The sequence below is a fragment of the Toxorhynchites rutilus genome, chromosome 2 (genome assembly GCF_029784135.1).
Source record: "Toxorhynchites rutilus septentrionalis strain SRP chromosome 2, ASM2978413v1, whole genome shotgun sequence".
NCBI lineage: Eukaryota > Metazoa > Arthropoda > Insecta > Diptera > Culicidae > Toxorhynchites > Toxorhynchites rutilus.
The window spans coordinates 217,638,383-217,665,855 of NC_073745.1; the positions used below are offsets into that span (position 1 = coordinate 217,638,383).

Genomic DNA, 27,473 nt, shown 5'->3' on the forward strand with positions numbered 1-27,473 from the left:
AAAGACACTGTGAGGAACACTTTCATTAAAAAAGTTTTGCGGGGAAATGCGAGGCATGTTTTATAAGTCCATCCGAAGCAAAATTAAACTTACAAAATAGTACTTACTTTGTGTGGAGTTGACACATACTACAACCAACCGAATTTTGAAACTGACAACAAATGCGAATTCTCCGTTAAAAATGCTTCAAGAAACATAATGAGCCAAAAAAATCGTTCAAAAATTTCACTAAAACGCATGTTAGAAAAACGCACGCGAAATAGTGGCACCGGCGAGCATGCGAAACTGGTATCTTATCGCGTAGCCAGAGCAATGATGCGCGCGCGGAATGGGGTGAAACACGTGATCCTAGATGCCTTGAACATTATAGAATATAGGATGGACCAAAGGATTTTTTATGCAACTTAATTTAATAAACGCCTAAATTTTCTCAGGGACCACTGTGGGGTGCTCTGTGTCATCGAATTTGTTAGAATTTACGTCAACTTGTATTGAACATTTGGAAAACAGTTTATACAGACTTGAAAGCAGCCTTCGATTGCATCGATTATGGTATTCTTCTACGGAAAATGTCTCGATCGGGAGTTTCTGGTGGTCTAGTGAATTGGCTAAAATCAAACCTGCTCAACCGAACTCTCCGCGTAAATCTGGGATCCTGTACCTCTGCGCCATTCATTGCAACGTCGGGCGTTCCTCAGGGCAGCAATTTCGGACCATTGCTGTCCATAAACTTCTTCAACGAGGTGATGCTTATCCATCTGAGTAGTTGTGGCCCTTTATATGCCGATGAACTAAAAATCTACATCGTCGTCAAGAACTTCGAAAATTGTCTTCGGCTTCAAGAAATGTTGAATCTCGTCCTTAACTGGCGTCGCTTGAACAAACTCTCATTCAGTACATCTAAATACGTAGTAACGACTTTTCATCGAACAAGGACTCCGATCACATTCGACTACTCGATTGATGAAGTTGTACTGAAGTGAGTTGAACACGTAGGTGATTTGGGGATAATGTTGGACCCAAAGCTTTCGTTTGATTTGCATCGATCAATGGTAGTCACTGAGGCGAATCGGCAACTAGGATTTATATCTAGGATTTCGGGGTTTTTTTCTGACCCGTTCTACTTAGAGGCGATCAATTGTCGAAACAGCGTCTATCGTTTGGATTCCGTACCAACCGCCATATAGCATCAGAATTTAATGTTTCCAAAGAACTTTCAGTCGTCGGGCCATGAGGCAACTTCCTTGGAAATATCTTTTAAGTTTGTCTCGGTATGTTGTATGGATATATTGGAACGCCGCGGAAAATTCTACAAGCAACTTTCGTGGCAAAGATTTTTGCCAATGAAATAGACTCCTTTTATCTACTCTCGCGCTTGAATCTGCGTGCACCAAGCAGATCTCTCCTATCAACGTACCTGTTACGAGTATGATCCACATGTTTCTTCAGTTGAGGAACTTTTTGAGTGTGGAGAACGTTTTGTGTGCTTAGAAACGTTTTGTACTTCCCCCTTCCAGTTGTCGTATAAAATTATTTCCCAGGAATCTGATTGAAATCTGCCTTGACGTAGGACGCGCAATCACTACTTTTTTAGCTTTGTTATCATCCGGGATCGTGTTTTGATAGACGCATCATGAAAACAAACACCAACTCTCCCAAGCTTATCTATCGCAACATCGAGCCTCCCGCGTTGCTGATTAACGGTCAGCTGCATCCCAATAGGGAGTATCCAGTGTCGGGCACACGTACAGAACATTGAAGACTGCAATATCCCAATTATGAGAACACTTGTAATACTAACCTCGAGCCAACCGCGAGTAATCGGTTACATATTACTAACATAGTTGTAGGCAAACATTGTCGAAATATTGAAGGCCCCGTTAGGCTGTCGCCATATGAGCCTTAACAAAAATATATATTTTGGATAGAAAAAAAAATCGAGCCTCCCGCAATTGACCAACCCGTCAACAAGGTGTAATATTGAGGTGGTCAGCAAGCCAGCCATCGATCTATCGTCAGATTACGTCCTACGTCAATTATGCGGACATGTTTCCGCATAATCCATCGAATTTTTATTGCGTGTGTTGGTTTGGGAAACGTCTTAAAAATTTCTAGAGTATGATCGCTATTAGAAAGGTATGTTAAGCACAAATGAATTCATGTTGTTACATACAGCTGTTTCTGGAACACATATTAGAGTATGCAATAATTCGTTCATTTTGTGTGAGGTCATAGCAAATTCTCATCGCTCCCAATCCAGGAACGATGATAGATAGTACAAAATTTTAAGTCAAATTAATGTCCATGAGATGTCAGAAATAACCCAGACATCTCTCAGTTGACCGTGGAACACCCAGGGAGTCTATAAAACTAATTGTCTTCTCGATGATGGATGTGAAGAAGGAAGTTATTTGGACAAGTTGTCCGTCGGCATGCTGATAGTTGTTTCTTCCAGCTTTGCTCCTTCAACCACGGCAATTTGTTTTTACGTTGCTGATTGATACGCAAGGTCACTAGTTTTATGTTATATATAGTGTAGAAAAATCTGATATCGCCAGTCACCAGTTGATACTATGTATGTGTCAAAAGGATGAGGGATGAAGTGAATTGGGATTAGCGTTACCAAGATGGTTTTTGGCATTTGACCTAAAGTTTAATTTTGTAGTCTTTCGCTTTTTTATTATTTCTATTAATTAGTTTTGTGTTGGGAATTTGCTTCCGCAGCTCGATTTTATAGTAGTTTTTGGCTAATCCTTGAACTCCACACACATTCTAGAATTTTTATTTCAAATCTTCATCTCTTGATGTGTTATGCGCTTTGCTCTTCATCCTAGAACCTTTCGATTCACAGAAACGACAAATTTGATATTGATGACTGTTACAGAAGTGAGTGATTGGAGTGTGTTTAATCAAAACTAAGTCTAAGCCCCTCATAAATCAAATGACCACCAACATTAAACATTAATCCAACGACTTCTTATCTAATTCCATGATTGTTTTTTTCTTTGGTATCGTTTCAGAATGGCAGCATCATCCATGACAGCAGACTTTTGACGAGGAATCAGTTTTGCTTCATGCAGACCAATGAATCAGCTCCGGTGGCTCCATTCGTGTGCTTCGAGTCCCAGGAGGAATTCAAATACGCGCTCTATCCGATCGGTAAGCGACGGTTCCGAATTTAGTGACGCACCCGCGTATTGCGCATTTTGTGGAACATGTGGAATGTTTGCATTTCGCGCCGACTTCGACACGCTAATGAAGCCAAGATCTCCGCGTTGTTTATCTGCTTGTATCGCTGCCGTGCCTCTCGTGTGCGTCTCGCAACGAAGACTAAGCATAAATGTTTGTTGGCACTGTTGGGCACCAACAAACAGAGCATAAAACGGTTCTAAAACAACACCATAATAAACGTTTTTGGCAAAGCAGTCTGTTCGTTTGGTAAATAAAAAACAAGCAGACAAGTTGACATACAAATGTTTGTCTTGTAAGATGAATTCACAGGAAAGTTCTTTTACAATACTTTTCGGGTTCGCGTTCAAACAAAAAATTTATAATAAACAAAAAAATTATAATAAACTATGATATTTTCTCCATGCCAAAAATGGTTTTTCTGAAACATGATATAATGCTCTATAGCTATGCAAGCTCTATGCCAAAACATATTATTCACACTGTTTCTTTTTCAACAATTGAATTACCCTACCCATTTATCTTGTCATCTTGTGATTTCTGCAAAAGTGCGTTGAAGTTGTTACAAAATCTTGAAACCCTTCATTTGTAATGTAGAGCTGTAAAGATGAGTCATCGCATTACACTGTATAGTTGCGTGTGAAAAGTAGCAGTTTAGGGTAGTCATAACGTAATCAGATCCTACACAAAAAGGGGGAGCGTATCCAAACATAATTGACATAAGGGACACGATATTTTACATGCGCATAAGTTATGAATTATGTATATCGAAATAGCGAAGATGTACATTGATTTATATTTCTGGAGAGTTTTGTCGAGATTTCTAATTTACGTGTTCCACACCAGCCAAATGCTTCATTGCAATGCAATTGAGTTCTATCAAGGGGCTGCATTGATGACTGACACATGCTGCCGCCGATTGTTCAAACTTATTCAACAATATTTTCCTCAATTGTTGTATGATTTCAACATTTTATAGCTTGCAATAATTTTCAATCTAAATCGAATGTGCGAGTAGGATCAACACGATCACGAACATTTAATTTCTACTAAATTAAATATAAACAGTCCGACTGTCACAAACCCATCCACACCCCGGTTTATTTGTTTGCTAGTTCATTTAATTGGCCTTCGAAGTGGCATGGTATATTTTACAATTTGGATTACGACGTTCGCATCCAGCATAGATGAATATCTCAGAGCTCAGCGGACAGACGCTCTGTCTACGCCCACACCCGTACATGCGGATAGCCGCTAGCAATTAAGATTCGCTCGTAAAGTTGCGAATCTCGGGAAAGTGAAAATCACGACGCCGGAGACGTATTAACTTTCACTTCTGGCAAGCCTCTGTGTCTTTTTTTTCCACAGATTTTCCCCAATCCGTTTATCCGGATTATCTACCCAGCCGATCTGTTTGCCAAATCGTCAAATGTGTTTATTTTCGCGTCCTCGTTTGGTTCCAAATAAACAACAATTTATTGGTTTAATTTTGTGGTGTAAGTTTAGGGTTTGTTCATTATTTTGTATTTGAATTAGAAGTACCGATACTTTTCGATGTCATTTTATAAATTTTGTTGTTGTTGTAAAAATATCGTGTTCTAAGAATGCCAGTGTTGGTGGCGATTGGATGAAATGAATAATCATACTACTTTTCAGAATCTCTTTGCTGTCCAAGCTGTCCAAGAAAATGAAAATAAATCAATATTGATACTGATTATTAAGGTGGGCTGGCGAAAAGGTTTAGGACAAAATAGTTAAAAAAATCAGATATTAGCAAATTTAAATTTGCCGTTCTTTGTTTACTTTACTTAATTACTAAAAAACCTGTTTTGCAAAAACAAATACTTTGGTCATTATCATTGTTCAGAAATCACTGGAGTTTTCAAAACTGCCTTTGGATTTGTGGTGCAATCATTGTTTAGTGAACTATTCATCATTATATACGAGAGGAAATTTTTCATTGAAACAGAAATATCTCTGAATTGGATGATCCTACAGGAACGTTGTATGTTCAAATGTGCTGGCTAATGAGGTTAATTAGGTTTGCTATAGAATTAGCTGGCAAAAAATTGTGTTAGTCCACAAGATATTTGATAAAACGAAAATAAATCGATTTTTTATATCTTTCCGATATTTTTGTTCACTATACATACACAAACCAAAATTATAAATATATAAATTATTATAAATTTATTCGAAAAATATTCCAAAACTTGACAATTTAACTTGAAAGAAGTTACAACATTTCAAAAATCAGCTCAAAATTTCGACATTGCATCCTGTACCTCTAATAAAGGGTGTGTCACATCAAATTACATCACGGAAAAAAACGCTGTAGAAATTTAATTTTTAGGAATTATTTCTTCAGCTTTCGCTTATAATTAGATAAGAGTGTATAGATCACGTTGGCTATGCTTCACTGTCAATTTTTCGTAAATTTGGAAAAATGTCGTCGAACGAAAAAGAGCGTCGTGAATTAATCCTGTGCACTCATTTCGAGAATCCGGAGTTGTCACATCGGGACATCGGTAAGATGCTGGGAATCGTCCAATCCACGGTCAGCAGAGTACTAAAACGATACTTCGAGAACCTAACCATCGCCCGGAAGGTGAAGAACGGCAAAAATGGATGCTCCGTCAGTGAAAAAGATCACAAGCGCGTAGTTAAGCAGTTTAGACGTGATCCGAGAAGTTCGGTCCGGGATGTCGCCAATAAGCTGAATTTGTCAAGTTCATTCGTCCAGCGGACCAAGCAGCGGGAGGTCCTGCGTACATACAAGGTTCAGAAGGCTCCTAACCGCGACGAAAGGCAAAACATGGTGGGGAAGACGCGAGCCCGGAAGCTGTACACCGAAATGCTGACGAAGCAGCATTGTCTGGTAATGGACGACGAAACCTACGTCAAAGTGGACTTTCGTCAGCTGCCGGGCCTGTTGTTCTTCTCCGCAGAGGACAAATTCAGCGTTCCGGAGGAGATTCGCAAGCAGAAACTATCCAAGTTTGCCAAAAAGTACATGGTGTGGCAAGCGATCTGCTCTTGCGGAAAGCGGAACGCCCCCTTCGTGATGACCGGCACGGTAAACGGGCAGGTTTACCTTAAGGAGTGCCTACAGAAGCGCTTACTAGCACTATTGAAGCAGCACGAGGGCCCGACCATCTTCTGGCCGGATCTCGCTTCGTGCCACTATTCAAAGGAATGTTGGAGTGGTACGAAGCCAACGCGGTCACCTTCGTGCCAAAGGAAATGAACCCGCCCAACGCGCCGGAGCTTCGCCCAATAGAGAAATATTGGGCGATTATGAAGCAGGCCCTCCGGAAGAACCCAAAAGTTGTCAAATCGGAGGCGGACTTCAAGAGAAAATGGATTTCTGTTCAATAAAAACTACAACCTGACGTTGTACAGAACCTTATGGACGGGGTAAAGAGGAAGGTGCGAGCATACGGGCTTGGGCTCGAAGTATGAATAAAAAGAAAATGCCAAAAGTTGTTTAATAGTTTTTATTTTACTGTCTAAAATTTTAAAAAGGACGAATGGGCGAAAGGGCGAAATTTTCAACTGGGCGAATTTCTACAGCGTTTTTTCCGTGATGCAATTTGATGTGACACACCCTTTAGTTTTGTCGAGTGTATATTTTTTGACGTAGGACTATGTCTTTCATTTCTGTACTGGAAGTTTCGAAAACGAGAGCGTTACATTTGGGGCACAAGGTTTTGAGCGTTAAAACCTCCTTGCTGGCTAAACGAGATAATATGAAAATCACTTCATTTCAAATATAAGGGTCTACGAGTGATGTTTGTTACTTATTTATTTCAAAACAAAAGTTTCAATAGCTCAAAAACTGCTTCGAAAGCAAACAATTGAAATCACTAGAAATACAGCTTCTTGAGAAACAGAATCGTTTGCTTGCGAATGCACCTGAGCGAAAGAATATGATTTGGCATACATTTGTACAAACATTGTGTCCCGTAATGAAGTCGTAGCCAAGCAAAAGAACATGATTTCGCGCGTATTCGTGCAGCCCACTGCACTGCGTTCCACAACTATAGAACCACTCATTTTTCTGAGTTTCCTTACACTTGATTGAAAAATTACAAAATCAAATGTATTTGGTCGCTGTGTGATATGGTTAGAGAACATCAAAATAAACTCTTTCACATGAATGTATTGTTCAATTCCCAGGGGAGTTGGCAGATTATTTTTCGGCAACGATTAAATTTTTCCAGATTTTCCTCGATACTCGAAGCTCACCAGTGGTTAATGCTTACTCGATAACCACCTGTTAATAGCACTAGATTGAAAAATATTTGGTCACAGTGTTACATGGGTAGAAAACATTAAAATAAACTCTTTCGCATGAATGTACTTTTCAATTCCCAGGGGAACTGGCAGATTATTTTTCAGCAACGATTAGATCTTTCCGGAATTTTCTCGATGCTGATTGGCATCCAAACGAAGAGTTCCGCGCGTGTATGTGTGTGTGTGGCGGTTGCTCCGATGTCTTCCAAAAGGCGGTTAAACGTATCAGCGATTTCATAAATATGGGGCCTCGTTGTTGCATTACTTATCCGCTATTGACTACGTGGGTAGGAAAACACACAAACGAAAAGAACAAATGTATGGGAAAATTTTATTGTTCAATTTTAGCTTATTTAAACCGTTCGAGAATTAGAAAATTGTAATGTCTTAGAAAATTTTTGATTCGATTGGATTCAAATCACTCAAAAAAAGTTATTAACTTTATTGTGAAAAATAATTGGCTTTCTGATTTGCGTCCTTACTAAAACGCGTAGTCCTACGTCAAATCTCTTTAGCCGCGTGGTTTGAAGCTGTTGCGTGGGTTACAATCGTTACGGTAAACAGTGAACCTATTTCCAAACAGTTGCGGAGAAAAAAACTAGGGGTGGGTTGTTCCATCACAAGGTTGACGTAGGACTACCGTTGGCTTAGTAATCATTTGTTTGAAGTTGTATCTGAATCAATTATCAATGAATGAATAATTTGAACGATATCTGAGAAGTCCAAGCATGTGCAAACAAAGAGCTTCCTTTGTGCATATTCTGCATGAGTGAACAATTTTGCTCGACCGTTCAGCACGGTAGCAAAATAGAAAATAGAATTGGCCAGACCGAACTAATTGGACCATCGAACAACCATATTAGGTAAAGATTTTTTATAAGACATGAAGATAATGTTTCCAAAATTCCAGCAGGAACAATGTAGTGAATAAGGTCTAATCTTTTCACGGGATGTAGCATCATTGTAAATAAATAAATAAATTAGTTTTGGTGTAAATGGATTTTGATGATTTGTATAAAAACCGAGTTGGAATTCTTCTGAGATTTATTTGATATTTTATACATGGTCTTTCAGTTTTAACGCTCACGCCAAAAAATCGAATAGCTCCTTATAGATTTTTTTTCGCGCCGTTGATGCATTCCCCACTTCGAGACAATAATATTCGGTTACTCGTTCAGTCTGATCGGAAGGTTTTTAGTGTCAAGATGTACAATTTACAAGAACGTGTATTTTTAGTGAAATTGTATTACTCGAGCTACCGAAGCCTTAATGAAACATTTTTCTCTTGTGGTGAGATTTTCAACATTTCTCGTCGTCGATTACTTACTCTGGGGATACGTGAAGGACCGTTGCTGTGTTAATAAGCCACAAAATTTGGAGGAACTTGAAGAAGAAATAACTCGGGTTTTCAACAACATCGAAGTCGTAATGTTAGAGTTGTGCATGAAGAATTGTGTTCACCGTTAAAAACGCGTTATCGAAAAGGGGTGGTCACATCGAAAATGTCCTAAAATAATATTTTCGTTTTGACGTAAAACTACGTCTTTCAGGAAGGGTGCCAAATCAGAAAACAGGTCACGTTTTTATGAAATAAAGTTAACGTTAATAACTTTTTTCACTGTGAACGAATTCTCATAATTTGTATACCAATCGAATCGGAAAATCTCTAAATCTCTATTTGTTTGATATGCTATACATTACAATTCGCTAATCTATAAACGGTTTAAATTCATGAAAACTGGAAGAACTTCTTTTTTCCTATACATTTGTTCTGCCGATTTGTGTGCTAACCCTACACACATCTCGAATGCTTATAACTTGAACATTTCTTAACAGATCGAAAGGATGTTTGCATCAATTGATTAGGAATATTTCTACGCGCCTATCACAATTAATAACATATTATTTTTTATGAGATCAACAATTGAATAACTGTAAAATGTCAAGCGTTATTTAAACGCCCTAACTGCCAAGTTTTGATTGGCCCGATTTACGGTTTCCCCAACACAGACTTCAAAATCGATGTTCCTGTAGAAAACCATTGCGAAGCGCAACGTATTGCATCGCCTGATTCATAACATGTATTGTTCGTTGCTCAGTTTTTTTTATGGTGCGGCTCGCAAGACTCGCGACCAACCCTACTGTGCCAGTCCCCAGGCCAGACGCGGGGCTATTTTTTGATGTATGGCCGGTTTGTAGCCTGTGAAATGAACGTTTCGAGGAAATCAAACTTCGGTTTTTAAAATCCGTTTTTTTCAGTGAAACGCTCAAATCAGATTTGTTTCTTGATTTTGAAACAATAAGTGAGACAATTTTCCAAAAGTCATTTTATATGAATTACTTATTTTATATTATATGAAAAAAAATGTAAAAAAATTGTTGCCAGAAAAACTTTTTCTCATGTCATCCGTTCTGTGATGTATTGAAGATTCATAGTCTAGTAGAATGCTTTCCATATTTCAGCCATTCGAGTATGAAAAACTTTCGCCCTTTCGGAGGCAGTATAGACTAATCCTGGAGAAATTTAATTACAAAGATACTTAATTAGTTAACCTCCACAAACTTTGAATGGATTCTGAGAGTGTGCTATCAGCCCCATAGACAAGATGGCGTGAAAATTTACTTATCCGATTTCAACTGAACTGCACCGGTAACCTATGTGACGGAGTGAATCTCGAAGAAAGGGTTTTGATATCGTGCATTATTTTGTTTGCCAATTAGTAACAATATGACTCTCCAGTCGTTCTACCTCGACCATATTATTATTCGTCCATCCATGGAACGATTGTGCCATCTTTTGATTAATTAACCATCCCCGCTGATCGGCGGAATCGTCAAAATCGGGCAATCACCGACCAACTTCCTCAGCAGGGCAACACAATGGATTGTCGCCGTTTATGGGGTGTCCTCCCCGGGAGGGTTGGTTGTGTGTACATATTGGCGCGACCAAACGTGGGTGTTCGAATATCGGTTTCCGCCGCCGCCACCGATAAGGCAATTATCCGGAATGGGCCTCCGCACACAGTTGTGGAATATGGCGCCAATTGGGCGTTGCCAAAAAATTGGCATGAAATTCGGAAAGCGCCGAAAACGAAACGCGTTACGACCGCCACCCGTTTCTTATCACTATTAAAATAATCTAATTGCGTTATTTATTGCTGTATTGTTTTTTTCCTTCTGTTCTTTACCCCACAGGAATGCTACTGTCGGTTCCGTTTCTGCTTATCACATTTTTTGTCTACGCCTGTATACCGGAGCTCCGGAATATGCACGGAAAGTCACTGATGTGCTATGTTTTGGGTTTGGCGGTGGGTTATACCGTGCTGTCGCTGGTACAGATGCAAATATTCGATGGAGACTCGATTCCCTGCAAGGTGACCGGATATATGGTGTACTTCTCGTTCATGGCTAGCTTCTTCTGGCTGAATGTTATGTCATTTGATATTTATTGGACGTTTAGGTGAGTCTGTTTGATTTGGGTGGGATATCATTCCCAAGGTCGAGCAGTATTTGGTAATACTGTGTTGGCTTTTGGAGTTTTGTCCATATGGATCTAATGGATATAAATCAATATTGTGTCTTTTTCCTACTTTCAGTGGCGTTCGGGGCGCGAAAAGTACTGAACGGAAAAAGTATGCGCTGTACTCCCTCTATGCCTGGGGATCTCCCGTACTGCTGGTGACGCTGGCTCTGTGTATGGACTACACCGATTTGATTCCTGTCGCATATCGACCCATGATTGGTGTCAAGCGCTGCCTTTTACAGAGTAAAAATACACCTACCTACCTTCTGTCCGATAATTCCCGATAATTTGCACCCTTTCTTTAAATTTCCCCAGGTAGTAAACTCGTAGAGTTTCTGTATCTGTACCTCCCAATGCTGCTGCTGGTGTTCGCCAACGTGCTGTTCTTCGTAATAACCGCAGTGCGGATTATAAAAATCCAACGGGAAACCTCAATGGTTAGGCGTGGAGACTCGAAGCGACATTCCAAGCTAGACAACGACCGCGATAGGTAAGTCACACCTGCTTACACCTAGATTAATTAATTTTAGCGTTTTCCGAGTACATGATATGTGACACACGACGTGCAAGCTGTTGTTAACGGGTTGAGGGGGGTTTTCGGGGAGGAGAAGTAGTTGTTTTACATTAATATGCTTCTACAACCGAAAGTGGGCGACTTTTTTTTCTCTTTGACGGGTTGTAATTGATTGTTCGTGGGGGGATTTGAGTAATTTTTCTGTGGAATCCAGACATATCGGTAAATCCATAACTGATGTTATTTGAATTGGTCATTAACTGTTTTCATATGCAGATTGGAAGGATTGTTACATTGAGTACTTGCATGATTTCAAACATTTTTCCTTTTGACTTTAATTTTTTTCTTTTGAGACCGAAAAATATACGTAGAGTTTAGTATATCGCATCTTTCTTGGGATTAATTAAGTTAATTGTGCATTTGCCTGGTTCTATAAATTATTCATCTCGCAATATATTGAAAACCTAAATATATACCTTCTTCGTCAAATTGCAAATTTTTGATATAGTATAAATTATTATTCGTTATCTGAATTGGTTCAAATGATGTCTTTTTTCAGTATTATAAATACAAAATAGTAGAATAATAAGCAGTCAAAAGATTCTTTTTTTGCATTCGAATATCCTGCGCTTCCTCGATTACGGCAATCTGTTTGGAAACTGTCAGTAATGAAACGACTTCAATTGTTTTTTTTAATATTCGAATAGCCAGTTAGAACACGACAAATTGATTTATTTCGTTGAAGACTAACTTCACAATGACATAGGATGAAGCTTCAGTGCCAGAAGTGGAAGTAAACTGAAACATGAAATACAGGTCGGACTCGATTATCCGGGATTCGATTATCCGGAGTATTTTATTTTTGACTTTCGGAAATTTTGAATAATTTGTATAATAATTCCATATTGAATAGTTAATATGGCTGTCAAAGCTCTGGGTCATTGTCCTGGCAAAACTTGAATTCTCGATTACATTACATTTCGTTGACGCTTTGCTATATATTTTCCTTCAGGATGTTCAAGTGAACATTCTGATCCATTACACCATCGAAAAAACAACAAGTTGAGTAAACAAAAAAATTGTAATGTGCCTAGGAAGGGCAACTTGAATGCTCAGGCACAGAGGGACAAACCTTTTCTCAACAAAACAAAAATAGTAACTCCAATTTGATCATTCCATACAGCATGAAAAACATCAATGTCTTACTGGTAAGATGTTATTTCCGTAGATGGGTCCTAATTTGATATTTTTGGCTCCGAATGTTATCGATGAATTAAATGTGAAAAAACTTGAAAGCAGCGCTTAAACATAGTGGTGGTGAAGGCATGGTATGAGGGTGCATTAGGGTGGCAGCGAAAATGGTCATGTCAAATTTCAAAAACCGACCATGTACATTTTGTTTTAATGTAACCATGTACGAGCTTTATATGTCTTGAGCTCTGGGTTATTGTCTTGCCAAAACTTGAATCATCGATTCCATCCCATTTTGTTGACACTTTGCTTCATATTTTCCTTCAGGATGTTCAAGTAAATATTCTGATCCAATACACCATCGATGAAAACCAAATTGCTCATATATGCACCCTAGGGTTGCAATGGATGTATGGGAAAAATTTCATCGTCGAATTCCAAATCCGACCATGTACATTTTGTTTATTGGCCCCCAAAAAAATGATCTGCGCAAAATTTCAGCTCAATCGGAACAGATTTAGGGGTGCCTCAAAGCCCTCAAAGTTTTGATTTTCTGATCCTCGAAAATCTTCCAAGGGAGGGAGGGAAATTTTTTTTCGAGATGACACCAGATCTCGACGGCCCCGAATAGAAGCTCGCTTCCTTATTGGCAAAAAACTCGGATAGCCAATTTTCACAGGCCTCTTTTGTGGCTAACTTCTGATTACTTAGCTCGTTTGCCATGGACTAAAACAGATGGTAGTCACTTGGTGCAAGGTCCGGACTATACGGCGGATGCAAAAGAACCTCTCATCCGAGCTCCCGGAGCTTCTGGCGCGTCACCAAAGAAGTGTGTGGCCTGGCGTTGTCCTAATGGAAGACAATGCGGCCTCTGTTTATCAAAGATGGCCTCTTCTTCATGAGTGCTACCTTCAAGCGGTCCAATTGTTGGCAGTACAGGTCCGAATTGAGCGTTTGGCCATAGGGAAGCAGCTCATAATAGATTATTCCTTGACAATCCCACCAAACACACAGCAGAACCTTCCGTTAATGAGGGCTTGGCCACCGTCTGAGCCGCTTCAGCGGGCTTCGACCACGACCGTTTGCGCTTCACGTTGTCATAAGTGACCCACTTTTCATCGCCAGTCACCATCCGCTTCAGAAACGGGTCGATTTTGTTGCGATTCACATGCGTCGATACGGTCAAAGATGTTTTTTTGCGTCAACGTGTGTGGCACCCATACATCGAGCTTCTTTGTGAATCCAAGCTTCTTCAAATGGTTAATAACGGTTTGATGACTTATCCCCAGCTCTTGGCCGATGCTATGGCTGCTACTATGCCGGTCTTTCTCGGCTAATTCAGTGATTTTGTCGCAATTTTCGACGACAGGCCTTCCGGAGCGTGGCGCATCTTCGACGACCTCTACACCAGAACGAAAACGTTGAAACCATCGTTGTGCGGTGGAAATGGAAACTGTATCGGGTCCATAAACTGCACAAATTTTATTGGCAGCTTGAGATGCATTTTTGCCTTTGTCATAGTAGTACTGTAAAATATGTCGGATTTTCTCTTTATTTTGCTCCATATTTGCGACACTATAACTCACGAACGACTTAACCAAACAAAACACTGTCAAGGACTATATTATAGCGCGCAAAAATACCTTTCCAACAAGCTATAGTATGACTCGATACAATGAATACAACTAGAACTACGCGCTTACAACGACACCTCGCGGAAATACCGCAGGACTTTTTTGACAGCCTAATATAACACAACATATGTCGCAAGAACCATTTTGAGTAAAATGCGTTTGAAAACTCTTAATAAATTGTTACATTTTTCGTAGAGTGACCCCGCTATATAGAAATCAAAGACATAGTCCTATGTCGAAATGAAGTGTTCGGAATTTGAGACTGTTCGGAATATGAGACAAAACGGTACCAAATTCAAAGTTCCAACACGCTTTTTCATTGTTCATAGTTTCATGTTTCTCTATGGAACACCAGTTCTTCTGAAGAAGAGAAAAGGTGGTTCTTTGCATTATGCATTGGAGCTTGTTTAAAATGCCCCACGCTAACCTCGCTGATTTTATGCTAACTTTATGGCTTTACATCTTTGGGGCTAAATATCGGTACAATAGTAATTCATATCCAATCATCACCGCTAAATATCAAATCGAAACTACCGCTGTGTTCGATATTAATATAACCTAATTTGATAACGCACAAGCCCGGTGTTGGATTAATCGCGAGTCGACAGATGCCGACGTTCATCACGACAGTCGTCGTCATTTAGTATTATTGTTATTGCCAATTCCGTCTAATAACCGTCGTCCAACACGTGGGCGGCGATAAAACGCCACCATGCGGATTGATTATCAAAGTGCGTTAAAATGATTTTATCGGTGCTGCTTTTCCAAGGTAAATAGATATCCATTTGTTGGGTAAATGGTAACCACAGTGTGTTTTATTTGCACTCCAACGCCAAGCTTTTTCAATGGGTTTTTTTTCTTTTTCTTTTTTTAGGTTCAGTCTCTATCTCCGACTGTTCATCGTGATGGGGGTAACCTGGTCGCTGGAGGTAATCTCATGGGCAGTGGAAGGCAACATCGCTTGGGTGTTTTACATCTCGGACGTATGCAACTGTATCCAGGGATTCCTCATCTTCATGCTGTTCGTGTGGAAGCAGAAAGTCAAGCGATTGATCTACAAAAAGTATGTATGTAGACTTATTTTACTCTTTAGCATGCTTCTTAGCTGGAATGCATTAATAAGAAAAAAAAACAAAATCCAAAGATTTTTTCCTGCTATCGAGATTTCCGCTGCGTGGACGCTGCTGGTCTCTGTATTCGTCTTTTCATCATCATGGGCAGTTGTTCTATGTTTTTTTTTTTTTCACGGCTGGTCATTCGTGGTGGCCGATTTTTGCGCCTAGTTTTTCCTCTACGCAGTGTTTTCATGTTTTTATTTCTTTTCATACAACCTTCCAGAAGTTCAGTGAGTCCACTGAACGAAACCTAGGACTCTTTCCCGGAAGAGGAAGGGCAATGTCTGGAGCAGACATGGTAACAAATGAGACTGATACATCGTTGATAATTATTCGCATAACTTCGAGTTTATCGAGCAAGGAAAGCATTAAAAAATCCGTGTATGTGATTTATGACCGATCCCTGCAATCAAGCGGGGAACGGTTGTGATTAATGGACTCGATACTGTTTCGTGCGGGTCATCTGTGTCATGTACTTTGAACAATTCCACACCGCGTCGCTTAGGTAAACAGTTCTCCCATAACAAAGTGTCTCTTCATTCGAACATAACATTTCGTCCAACGCTACTAACATGCGGTTATAGTCAGTGGTGTAATAGAAGAACGGCTGTAGATGTTTCATTCGCACATTTCCGATCAACACTGTAAATAGCTATCGCTGCCCCGCTGTTGGTTCCGGTGGGTGTTACTTTCTCATCGGGAAGGGAACCTTGCGGAACCCACCAAACACCGTGGACCGTAGGTATCATAAATTAATGTTACTAACAGTAAAACCCTCGAAATGTAATGTATACGTTTTTTAAAAATAACTTTTACAATCAAATGAACAAACAAATCGTCAAAATTTGTCAAAAATCGACGAGTGCCAAAAAGTCAATTTTTGATTTTAAAAAATCGAGATAACAGTAAATCTAGACGTTTCGTGCTATTATAAGACATTTGGCATCAAACAAAAAAAAAATGAAAATCCCGATTTCCCTCCCCCTTGGGTGATTTTTTTTCTAAAATACTCAACGAAACTAGTAAATGAAGTCCGATTGAGTTGATATTTTGCATATGGTATTTTATCGTGTAAATAAACATTTCGCACGAAGTTCCATAAGAATCTGCGAACGATCCAATAAAAGTTAGGATGACATGCACTAAGTACAAAAAAAAGTTATCAACGATTCGTATCGTATCACCTGTCGTGGATACTGCGAAAACTTATTTCGAATGATTTGCGTCAAAGTAGATTATGGCCTTCGTGAGATTTTGGGTAGCACCGATCGATGTGCGATGGCTGCGCGGACCTTTTTTCCAACGAACATTTTCGGAAGATGACGTCCCATTGCACTGATGAAATTATGCCAGATACACCGTCCATCAAGTCGCTTAACGATAATATTGCTGGATTGAAGGATGCAGTCGGCGTCTTATCAGCCAAAATGAACTCGAAGTCGCCTACTCCAACTCTTAGTGCATTGTGGACGCCAACGCCTGGATCGGACCTTGTCCGTGACTCACCGAAAAGAAAACGTGTAGATGATAGGTTGGTGAATAAGCCATCCGCATCCGCATTTATTAAAACTGCTTCTCCGCCGGCTGAGCTGCTGTGGATTTATTTCGGCCCGCATTCGACCCGAGTACTTCTTAAAGCGGCATCGCTAAGTTAAGTAGACAATGCATGAATTTGTGCACTGGTGTAAAACCAAAAGTGATTCGGTAGGTTCCCAAGGACAAAGTTCCTGCTATCTTGAGCTTTATAATCTTCAAAGTTGACGTGAACAAATCCATCAGAAACGTTGCCTTGTCTAAAGGCACTTGACGTGTCTTTTCGCGGATTCGTGTATTTTCTGCAAAACCATCGAACCATCAGGATTCCTACGGATCAAACTCCCACTAGCGCCAAATAACGTCATTTTATGTTCCGCTTATCGTCCCAGAATTTGATGCCTGTTGCACAAAAAAAGTTGCTCCCGAAACAGTCGCGCTTGCAGTTCGTGCATGCCCTCATAGTCGTTCTGGTCCTGTGGTCGAGGATGGTGTCGTGGTCTTTCGAGTCTCCCATACAGGCACAACTCCATTCTACCCCATAGTACATCATCTTAAAATCTGATTCATCAGATTTTAAGATGATGTACTATCAGAACGTCCGTGGCCTGAGGATTAAGATATACGACTTGTTTTGGACAGCTGTTATTTCCAACTTCAATGTTATAGTCCTCACCGAAACTCCTGACCGGAAATTGGATTCCATCAGCATCGACAGTCACATCAGTTCGATTGGTAATGTACTGTCACGACTAGAACATACAGACTTGGCTCTGGTTCTTGGCGGTTACAATCAGTCTGGGTTGACTTGGAACGTCACTGCAAATGATCATCCCATCATCGATGTCCAGCATTCGAACCTTCCGGCTTCCTGTAGTACACATCTGGATGGTTTCAGTCTGTGTAACCTAACGCAGAACAACAAAACTATGAACATTAACTCTCGGAACTCCCGAACAATTCCGAACTGTTATTGAAACTTCGGAACCCTTGATCGGTGTTGCTAATTACCTGCATTGGAAATCCCTATTATTTCATCGATGTCCGTTCGCTTCTACAATACCGCTCTGATGTGCATGAGCTCGACTTCCGAAGGACCGATTTCGTTGCATTGAGCTATTTACTCGTCCAGGGGGATTGGCAGTTCCTGGATTCTTGATTGTCGATAGATGAAGCCGTTAACTACTCCAAGGAGGTCGTGCGTCGAGTAATACCTGATTGGCGCTCCGGAGTTACTGTCGCACCAGTAATTCAATCGCCAAACGTTTGCTTTTAGTAGCCAGAAAAGAATATCGAACGTACCACCGTTTCCTTTACAAAAGGATTGCAGTAAGTTAAGCATCTCGAAAGCTACATTCCACATTAATAAGATTTGGGAAATCACGCGTGCAGTAGGAGTCAGTGCCACAAATTATCAAAATTTATTCACGAATGAAAAAAATATCTTTTCCCAGTGTCGCATGAATTATCTTCTGTTGATACTCAACACCATATCTGCTATAATGAGTATAACACATGAGTCGAATTGCGTGAACTTTGTCTGGTATATTGAACGAAAACAGCATGAACGAATTTCGGAAAGCCTGCATTCAGGCACTTTCATTACTGTCAATAATTTCATGTGATTATCACGAAAGTTAAGTCGATCTTCATCGCTTGCAGTGAATTTTAATTGAAAACGTGTTTGATTTCCGTATTTAGAACAAAAGAAAGGACCAGGAATCCGGAAAAGTCAACATTAGTTTCAGCCATTTCCGGCCAATCGAGAGTAAATTCATAAAACATAGCAATTCTATTGCCGGAGTCGCCAAAAACAAGTATTTTGAGTGATGAATGACCATTCTTTACCATTAATCGATTGCATTCTCAATTGGTTGACGTTGAGGGTTATGCTTTGATTTTCACTAAGACGCAATGATCTTCAATTTCTACGTTACGAATGTCATGACGAAGATGAAGATGCAAATGAAAAATGAACTTCTTGGCAAGCTGATGCTGATATTAATTCCACTGGTGTTCATTGATAGTATTGTTTCATATTTATCGACTCTCGCTTGAGCAGTAGGTGACGAAGATCTGAAGCTTCCGCGCGTTCTCTGCTGATACGTCCCACCTCTCACATGCGTAAAGCAGTGCAGATTTTACGTTTCCGTTTTTGGAATCCGGATTTTGGTGATTCTGATCTGATTTGACCTCCATGTCTTCCTCAGGCTCGCAATGATAGCCTTCGGATTCTTGCCCAGCTACTGTGAACCGTGACCGTGTTGACATCTGAAGATATCGTCTTGCTGACATTAATTTTCAGGCCAGACGCGGAAGAGCATGCGGCTAGGTCATCAAGCTTACTATGCATACCAGAGCGCCGCGTCGATAAAAGTGTAATGTCATCAGCAAAAGCAAAGTCGTTGAGGTGTTCCATCGCAATAGGATTCCAAAGGAGGCCACGGTTTGGTTCACGGTCGATGGTGCCCACCATGATCTCGTTGATGACGGTCTGAGAAACAGTAGTGGTGAAAGTAGAAAACCTTGTCTAACACCAGTCGGGACCCGGATTGGACATCTCGACATTTTATGCATTTTTAAGTCTTTGAGCGCTTTGAGGCACCCCCAAATCATATCCGATTGAACCGAAACTTTGCACAGGTCATTTTTTGGGCCAATAAACAAAATGTACATAGTCGGTTTTTGGAATTTGACATGACCAGTTCCGCTGCCACCCTAATGTACAGGTTTATGGTTCTATAAATTTTAAATTAGACAGTAGTAGTTGCCATTTAGGCGTAAGAGTATTTTTCCTGTTCTATCTAAATATGGTAAATTACACAGTAGTAGTGATTTAGGCGTAAGTGTATTCTTTCAGCGGAGACAGTTGATATGATCATTGTTGTGTTATTTATAGCACAGCAGCCTGATGTTTCTTGCAGAGCAGAGCAGTTGTATGGATGGATCGATCTCCATCGCTGATGATTGTTGCGTGGGCGTAGTTATTCTATAACAACACAAAGATGGTCAATTGAGGGCCCTGAGTTTGAACTCATGATCGACCGCTTGGTGAGCGAATGCGCAACCAAGTGGCTACGAAGACCCCCTTTCATTTTGCCTTAGGAGTAGCTGGAGGGCAGGTGGATGTTGTGTACAAAGACCCCAAGGTTGATTTTGACCGGTTTGATTACACCATACTGTTTGCTAAACTTGAGAAGCTTGGTGTATCTCTCAGAATCTTTCGTTGGTTCAAGTCTTGCGTAACCAACCGAAAAATATGTGCACGAATTAGATCTTATATTTCGGAGAATTTTATCAACAGCTCAGGAGTACATCAATGCAGCAACCTTGTACCGTTGCTTTTTTCTATCTTCATGAACGAAATCGGTTTGACCCTTCCAGTTGGTAGACGATCGTTCTATGCAGATTATGTTGAAATGTACATGACAGTTCGAAATTCAACTGATTGCTTACGCCTACAGCATCGGAGAAACACTTTTTTAGAGTGGTGCTCAAGAAATTTTCTCACACAAAGGCGGCTCGCACACCGGAGCGATGAACAATTAGCAAGCAGCAATACGCAATATGCAACAGGCAACATATTATGTTGTGCTTCGTATACCAAAGCAATAAAAACGACAAATCAGATAATCAACTTGATGGAAGAAACTTGCCAAATTATGGGCGATAATGCATCGTGCACAAATTACGTAACGCTAAAAATCCGGATTTTAGACCCTCTCTTCCCTTACGTAACACAATTCTATATCTAATACGGTTCCCGGAATAAATCGCCACAGAAAACGACTGCAACAGAAACCACCGCTTATAAAATGTGTAGTAGGCTATAAATATTGTGGCGCGGTATTGTATTTCAAAACAAGAATTAACCGGGCAAACGTATCGCCCCAGGCAAACGTAACGCCCCGGGCAGACGTATACCGTCCGACGCTCGCTAGAGCTCGGTCGGACATTGCTAAAGGATCGTATCCTATGTTTCAAACTAACCGGGCAATCAGTGGATCCCAGGTTTGCGTGCGAGACACCGCCGCTTCCGACGGCGGGTCGGCGGTGGACTCGGATTGCGTCATCTTGGCGGCATGGGCCGCCTCGATTCCTTATCCTCGCCAAATGGGGACTTCGTCCCCATTACATTGTCCTCAGAATAAATTTCGAAAAACGAGAACAAGAGAATAAATTTATAATAGAAATGTGAGGCACATGATGTTTTTCCCGCGCCAAATATTTCTAGCCTACTACACTTTTTCTAAGCGGTTGTTTCTGTTGCAGTTGTTTACTGTGGCGATTTATTCCGGTCACCATCTAATACACAGTAAGTAACGCAACCTCGACCACCCTTCTCCTCCCCTTCGCGTGTTACGTAATTTATGCACGAGGCCTAAATTGTTTTTCAATCAACACGTCATGTTGCTAGCGATAAATGTTGCTCTACAAAGGAGACAGCGATATCGTATTGCATCGGTGTGCGAGATCAACAAAAATGCAATGGAAAACCCCATTGGCGATAATATTGCTTATTTCATGTTGCTAATTGTTAGTTGCTTGATGTTCTGGTGTGCGAGCCACCTAAGAGCCCCCGCACACTGCAAACTTTGTTTCAGTCGATAGTTTGGTCGGGTTGGGTTGCAAGAGCGCACACCGAGCCAACCAAACTGTCGGGTTCATCTAGAGTGCGGACATTAGTCAACTGTCGACTGACTATGTTCGAACGACTGTATTGAATTTGTGTTTGACTGTAGGAGTAAGCGGTCGCACAATGAAAATATTGTCCAAAAATGTTATTGCTCTCATACAAAGGAGAAGTAAAATCAAAAAGATATTTCATGAGCATTGACAGAGCAAAATTGAGAGCGAATTGAAATATCGGCCGATAAACATTCGTCGTGTGTGTGTAGGTCAAAGCTAGCCAGTAGCGGAACCGCGGGTAAGACGGACAGTGGGGGTATGATGAACAGGTGGTTGATTTGTATAGTTGCATTATGAATTTCAAATTTCTGTTGATGGGAAACCCTTTTACACGCTATTCTATAATATTTAAACCATCCTATGACATTAAATACTGATCAAAACAATACTGAAAGAGGAAACAAAAACCGAAAATCAAACATGATTCCGCGTGTGGATGTAATTTTTGAGGCTTCGATATTAAGCATTTTGAGTGGTTTAATTGCAAAATTGAATTCGCTGATGGTTATATTTCGATTTGTGAGTTGACAGAGGAGCGATATTAGGTATGTACGGAAAAGTAAATTCATACGTAAGTGGTAAATTGAAATTATATAATATTTTTAATAATTGTGCGGGGGGAGGGGGGGCGGTGTGAAATGGACAGTCACATCCATAATCACATCCAATGCATGATGGAAAGTAAAAGACAGAATATTAAACTTTTCTTTATATTGCTTTCTCTTTTTGTTCTATTTCAGTTACTGGAAGCACAAAAACTGAGAGAGAGAGAGAAATTATTCCTCTCGCGAGTGATAAACTTCTACGCTTCGTATATTATTGACCTGTCCATATTCCCCCCCACTACATGTTCATTATACCTCGATAAAAATGTTCTACCTTTCGGCTTGTTTTAATTTCAGTAAAAAACTTAAAAAACACATTTTTATAAAACATTTGGCCAGTTTTTAACCAGTACATTGAACTGTAAGTTTTTAAGTTTTGGAAAACATGAATTTCCAAAGATACAATTGAAGTTTTCCTTAACATTCTTAACGTTCTTACCGTCTTACCCACATCTCCCCTACTGATTAAACGGATAACCGATAATTGGTCGACAAAATAGTTTGAATGCAATGCAATGTTTGAATGGGATGCCCATCAAACTTTTTTATCGGCCGATACTAAATCGGCGTAATGTGCGCATACGCATATCGCTCCGTACGGATTAAGTCGGCCAACCAAACAATCGGCCAACACATGTTTGCAGTCTGCGGGCGCTCTAAGTGTTCAAAAATGTAACGTTATTACATTTCACCGAAAACTCAAGCCAACTCAAGTTTATATACATAATCGATTTTCAACCTTTGTTACGTGTGGAAAAATTACATGATCTCGGAATTACACTTGACTCTGCCTTAATGTGTAAGTCGCATTTCTCGGACATAATTACCAGGGCTGATAAGCAACTCGATATTCAAAATCTCCGATGATTTTCGCCGTACAACCTGTTTGAAAGCGTTGCACTCTGCACGATTGTTCGATCGGTTCTGGAATTCGGCGTGACGAATTCTGGTGTCCTTATCATACATTACGGATTGAATCAATTAAAAAAAAAATCGCCCATTATGCCCTGCGTCATCTTTCATGGAATTATTCAATCAATCTTCTACCCTACGAAGCTCGATGTCAGTTACAAGGACAAGCAACACTTGATTCTAGAAGAAAGGTCGGTCAGTCGATGTTTACAGCTAAAGTACTATTGGGAGAAACAGATTGTCCGGTATTCTCGCGGAAATTATTATTCATGCACCTGAGAGAGTACTCCGGCCGAAAAGTTTTCTTCGATTTCAACTAATCTGCTGAAGCCTTTCGTCGTCGGATTCAACAAGGACTACGGATCAAGAGTGGTTACTGGACACTTACAGCAATGGACAATGCCAACCTTTCATTCTTTTTACATTGATTTTTTATTGTAACGGGTGTTCAATGACAAATTAAAATTTCTCCAGTGATATAGTTAAAGTTATAAAATCATTTTTTTTTTTATCCAAAATACATATTTTTATTAAGGGGGTATTCTAGTGTAGAGACACGAATTTCGGACGTTTTTTCGAACTCCGTAAAAATAAAACAAAGAATATTTTTATTATCCATTATATCATTATTCGTTTATCTATCTTTCAACAATAAAACAAAAATAGGACGGAAAAAAATTATTCATAATTAGAATAGTTACATGCTGGTGAAGTGAGGGTGTTCAAAAAAAAGTTGTGCCATGGCGTACACGATTCCAGTCCTTCTGGTTATCTGAAACAAAAAAAATCGAACAGATTCTGAATCAGTAAAGATGTCGCTATGGCATGAACCTCGGACAAGTCAAAAACATGGGTTTTAACAAAATGGCGGCCGTTTGAAAACAAAAATGCTGTTTAAAACGTTTTTTTTGCGTTTACCGATTTTTTAAAAATAGTAAAATTAAAAAGTTATAATTTTTTATTGGTTCATGCGATAGAGAGATGTATGCAGATTATTTTCATATAAATTTGACATAAATCGGTTCAGTAGAACTTGAGATATCGTGTACGCCAGTTAGAAAAAAACTAGTTCCGAGAGAAATCCAGGATAGAATGGTTACTAGCCGGCGCAATCATCAGCTCGTGTAGAGTTGTCATGAGCGGTACAACCTTTGGCTCTTGTTGAATGATCAGTGGACTGCACAACCTTTGGCCCGTGTATCTGTAAAGAGTGTGTGTATGTATTGCCGCGACTAAGTAAAAGTTTATCGTTTGGATAGGAGGGATATGAAACGGGGACACAACGAAGGAAACATCATTAAACGTTGACATCGGCGTTTCTGAGGAACAGGTATAGATGAAGCAGAAGATCAGGATTACGGCTACCTAAGATATCCCGGACGGGGATATCCGATTGTCTGCCTTGTGCTCTCAGTGCTCTAGAGAGCTGAGAGCGAGCAGCATGGAACCGGATACACGACCAGACAACATGCTCGATGTCGTGGTAGCCATCGCCACAATCACAAAGATCGCAGCAAACAGCGAGCCCAATGCGATAGAGATGCGCGTTTAGGTTGTAGTGATTGGACATGAGCCGAGATATCACGCGAATGAAATCACGACCTACATTCAATCCCTTAAACCAAGCACTCGTCGAAACCTTAGGGATAATCGTGTGTAACCAACGACCGAACTCATCTTCACTCCACATGCGCTGCCAACTAACGAGTGTGTCCTGACGAGGAATGTGAAAAAATTCATTATAGGCAATTTGCCTTTCAAAAAGTGTGCCTTCTGAAGCGCCCACCTTAGCTAGCGGAACCTTAGAACGGAACCAGGACCTTCTCCAGGCACTCCTCCTGGTACACCTTCCAGTTAATGACAAGTCCGCTCGGCTTGTTAAACCAAGACTTAGAAATCCCTTTGCAATATACAGCATAACTTTATTCTCAAACTTATGCTTGCATTTGTACTTCATCCGGGGGGGATGTCGCTGAAAGTGGGACTTTGACAGCGGAAAATAACTCTCGTCGTCGAGCACGAACGACGTCCCGTGATAATTCTTCGTCATCTACTGGCACTGAGATTTCACGGTCGCTATCTGCTCGCCCGGGTACTCTGGGGACCTAGTCTTCTTCCGACAAGCGATGCTCTCCTGCTAGAGAGTTCTGTGGATGTAGGAACGGGGGCAGCGGAATTTTTAGCTGGCGTCACGCAAATTCGTACCGTCCTTGTTGTCGAACATCTTTTTCAGAGATTCCTTCTTCTTTTTCGTAATGATCTTCGCCGTACGGGCACTACCGGTCTTCCGCTCGACGCTCCTGGATACCAGGATCCGGTAAACAGTGCTGTAAACTCTTTTCCTTGATTTTCACGCGTTTCGAAGAACCGTAAAACGCTCTCGCGGAGTGCTTGTTGTTTCGACGCCATCTTTGATCGAACTGACAGCAGCCGAGCGAAAAGAAACGAGCAACTCGTTTCTATGGAGCTCAGAGAGCAATTCTCTCGGTGAGAAAAAATAATTACGGTTTTTCTTTTTTTCAAAGAAAGGTATTGAAATCATTCTCATTTTTTTATTGAATACCCGTTAGAAACAATTATAAAACTTTGTGTTGGATGCGACAATAGTTCAAAACAGGGGCTTCCGGGGTAGGATTTTCTTTTCTATTCAGGCTACTTCAAACTATTTTGGAATGTTTCAGCTAATTTCTGTTTTTTAAATTCTAACCTTGTGATACAATCAAATTCTCACGAAAATAATAAGTAATATGTGCTATGGCATGTGTTGGTGTCAAAATTAAAAATGTACCTTTCATTGGAATGATGAAAAATCCAGAATTTTATTTGGTTCAGTTCAGTTATACGATTGGTCTGTATAATTACTAAAACAAATGCACGAAGGTTGTGTTATGTTATAAGAATTTATGTTGGTAAGTTCGTTCAACCATTATCTACAATCTGACCCCAGTTGGTGCATGTTTCAAAATTTTATCATATTATGGGGTTATTTCTCTCACATCGAACTAATACATCTAATTTCAAACTAATATTCACGGCATGTGTTCAGAGCTTTGCAAGATTATTAACGATTGTTTGGTCTATCTAAAAACTACTACTGTTACAAAAACGTTCTTTCTTCATCTCTACTGTGCTAATCCTACCGGTTGGTGAATTTTAACTAATAGCATGTGTTCCATGAAAAGATTATTTTCGCCTCCGAACTATTACTACTAGTTTTCTGCCGGGTACAACTACTAACGGTACACTGTTTGCACTGATTCCAGGTTCGGGATCCGACTCGTCGAGCAGGAGCAATCGCTATCAACCTCCAGCACGCGTACGACGGCATCGGTAATAACGTCCTCATTCAGCGGCTCAAGGTCGGACAAACCGCTGGTGACCCGGGCGAGTGTGGACCGGAGCGGAATGATGGCACCACTGCCACCACAGCCAACGGAGTGGGCCCTCAAGCAGCTCAAGCTGAACCAATTCGGCTAGACGGCGGCGATGGAGTGCCACTGCTGCAGCGAGGAATCAGCGTGGATCGGACCACCGACGAGAGTGAGCTGTTACACTCGCAGGGACCCGAGCAGGAAACCAAAGAGAACCTAGACGGTTAGGATACAATACGAATGGAGTACAAAGCATCTGAAGAAACGTGCAACGTAATTATTCGATGTTGGGACGAAGGCTATCTCATATGATGACTCTGCGCCGACATTATCTTGATTAAAGTTATAATGTAATTTAGTTGTAAACATGAATCTAACACGGTACTTATTGAGTTACTGTAGAACTAAGTGTACATATTTCAAATCTAGAACCTCAATTCGTGCTTTTACGAGTAGTTTTATCTACTCGATTATTGTAGCTGGAATTATATATAGTAATAATTACAGAGTATAGATGATTGTACTTAAATATTTTTATCCTGCCATAATGTTAGAGTATGCATTTGAACTACCTCTTTACTATGAAAAGAAAATGCTGCACTCACTGTGAACTAATTGAAATGTAATTAAAAGTAATACATGTATATTTTTTGTTGAATCCACAATCCTTTTGCCCTTCTAAACATTTGAAGATCTAAGTAAATCATAAATATGGTACATTGATTGCAAAAAATACCATCAGAGGATTCTAAATACAGGAAATACTGGGTTAGAATTCTATTTTCCGTCTAATGATGCAGTGTGTACCTCATTTCTACTACATAATTTACTACAAAAATTATGTATTTCCTTTTGAAAATTTTCTGCCTGACATAACCTTTAAAGTAGCAGTAGGGAATTA

General features: G+C 40.2%; 1 protein-coding gene across 5 annotated transcripts in view; it reads left to right on the forward strand.

Annotated features, from left to right (window-relative positions):
- LOC129764649 (G-protein coupled receptor Mth2-like) overlaps positions 1 to 27,179 on the forward strand; it is a 74,416-nt gene extending 47,237 nt beyond the window's left edge. For 2 of the 5 annotated variants that reach the window (XM_055763930.1, XM_055763929.1), the window contains 6 exons: positions 3,021 to 3,159; positions 10,681 to 10,945; positions 11,082 to 11,251; positions 11,324 to 11,498; positions 15,222 to 15,414; positions 26,465 to 27,179. In XM_055763930.1, coding sequence (XP_055619905.1) covers positions 3,021 to 3,159; positions 10,681 to 10,945; positions 11,082 to 11,251; positions 11,324 to 11,498; positions 15,222 to 15,414; positions 26,465 to 26,800 — 1,278 coding nt within the window. In that variant the 3' untranslated portion in view covers positions 26,801 to 27,179. Of the gene's footprint in view, positions 1 to 3,020; positions 3,160 to 10,680; positions 10,946 to 11,081; positions 11,252 to 11,323; positions 11,499 to 15,221; positions 15,415 to 15,685; positions 15,968 to 26,464 lie in introns of those variants that run through there. The other 3 variants (XR_008741183.1, XM_055763931.1, XM_055763932.1) reach the window with 3 other exon arrangements.
- Positions 27,180 to 27,473: the final 294 nt, after the last annotated feature.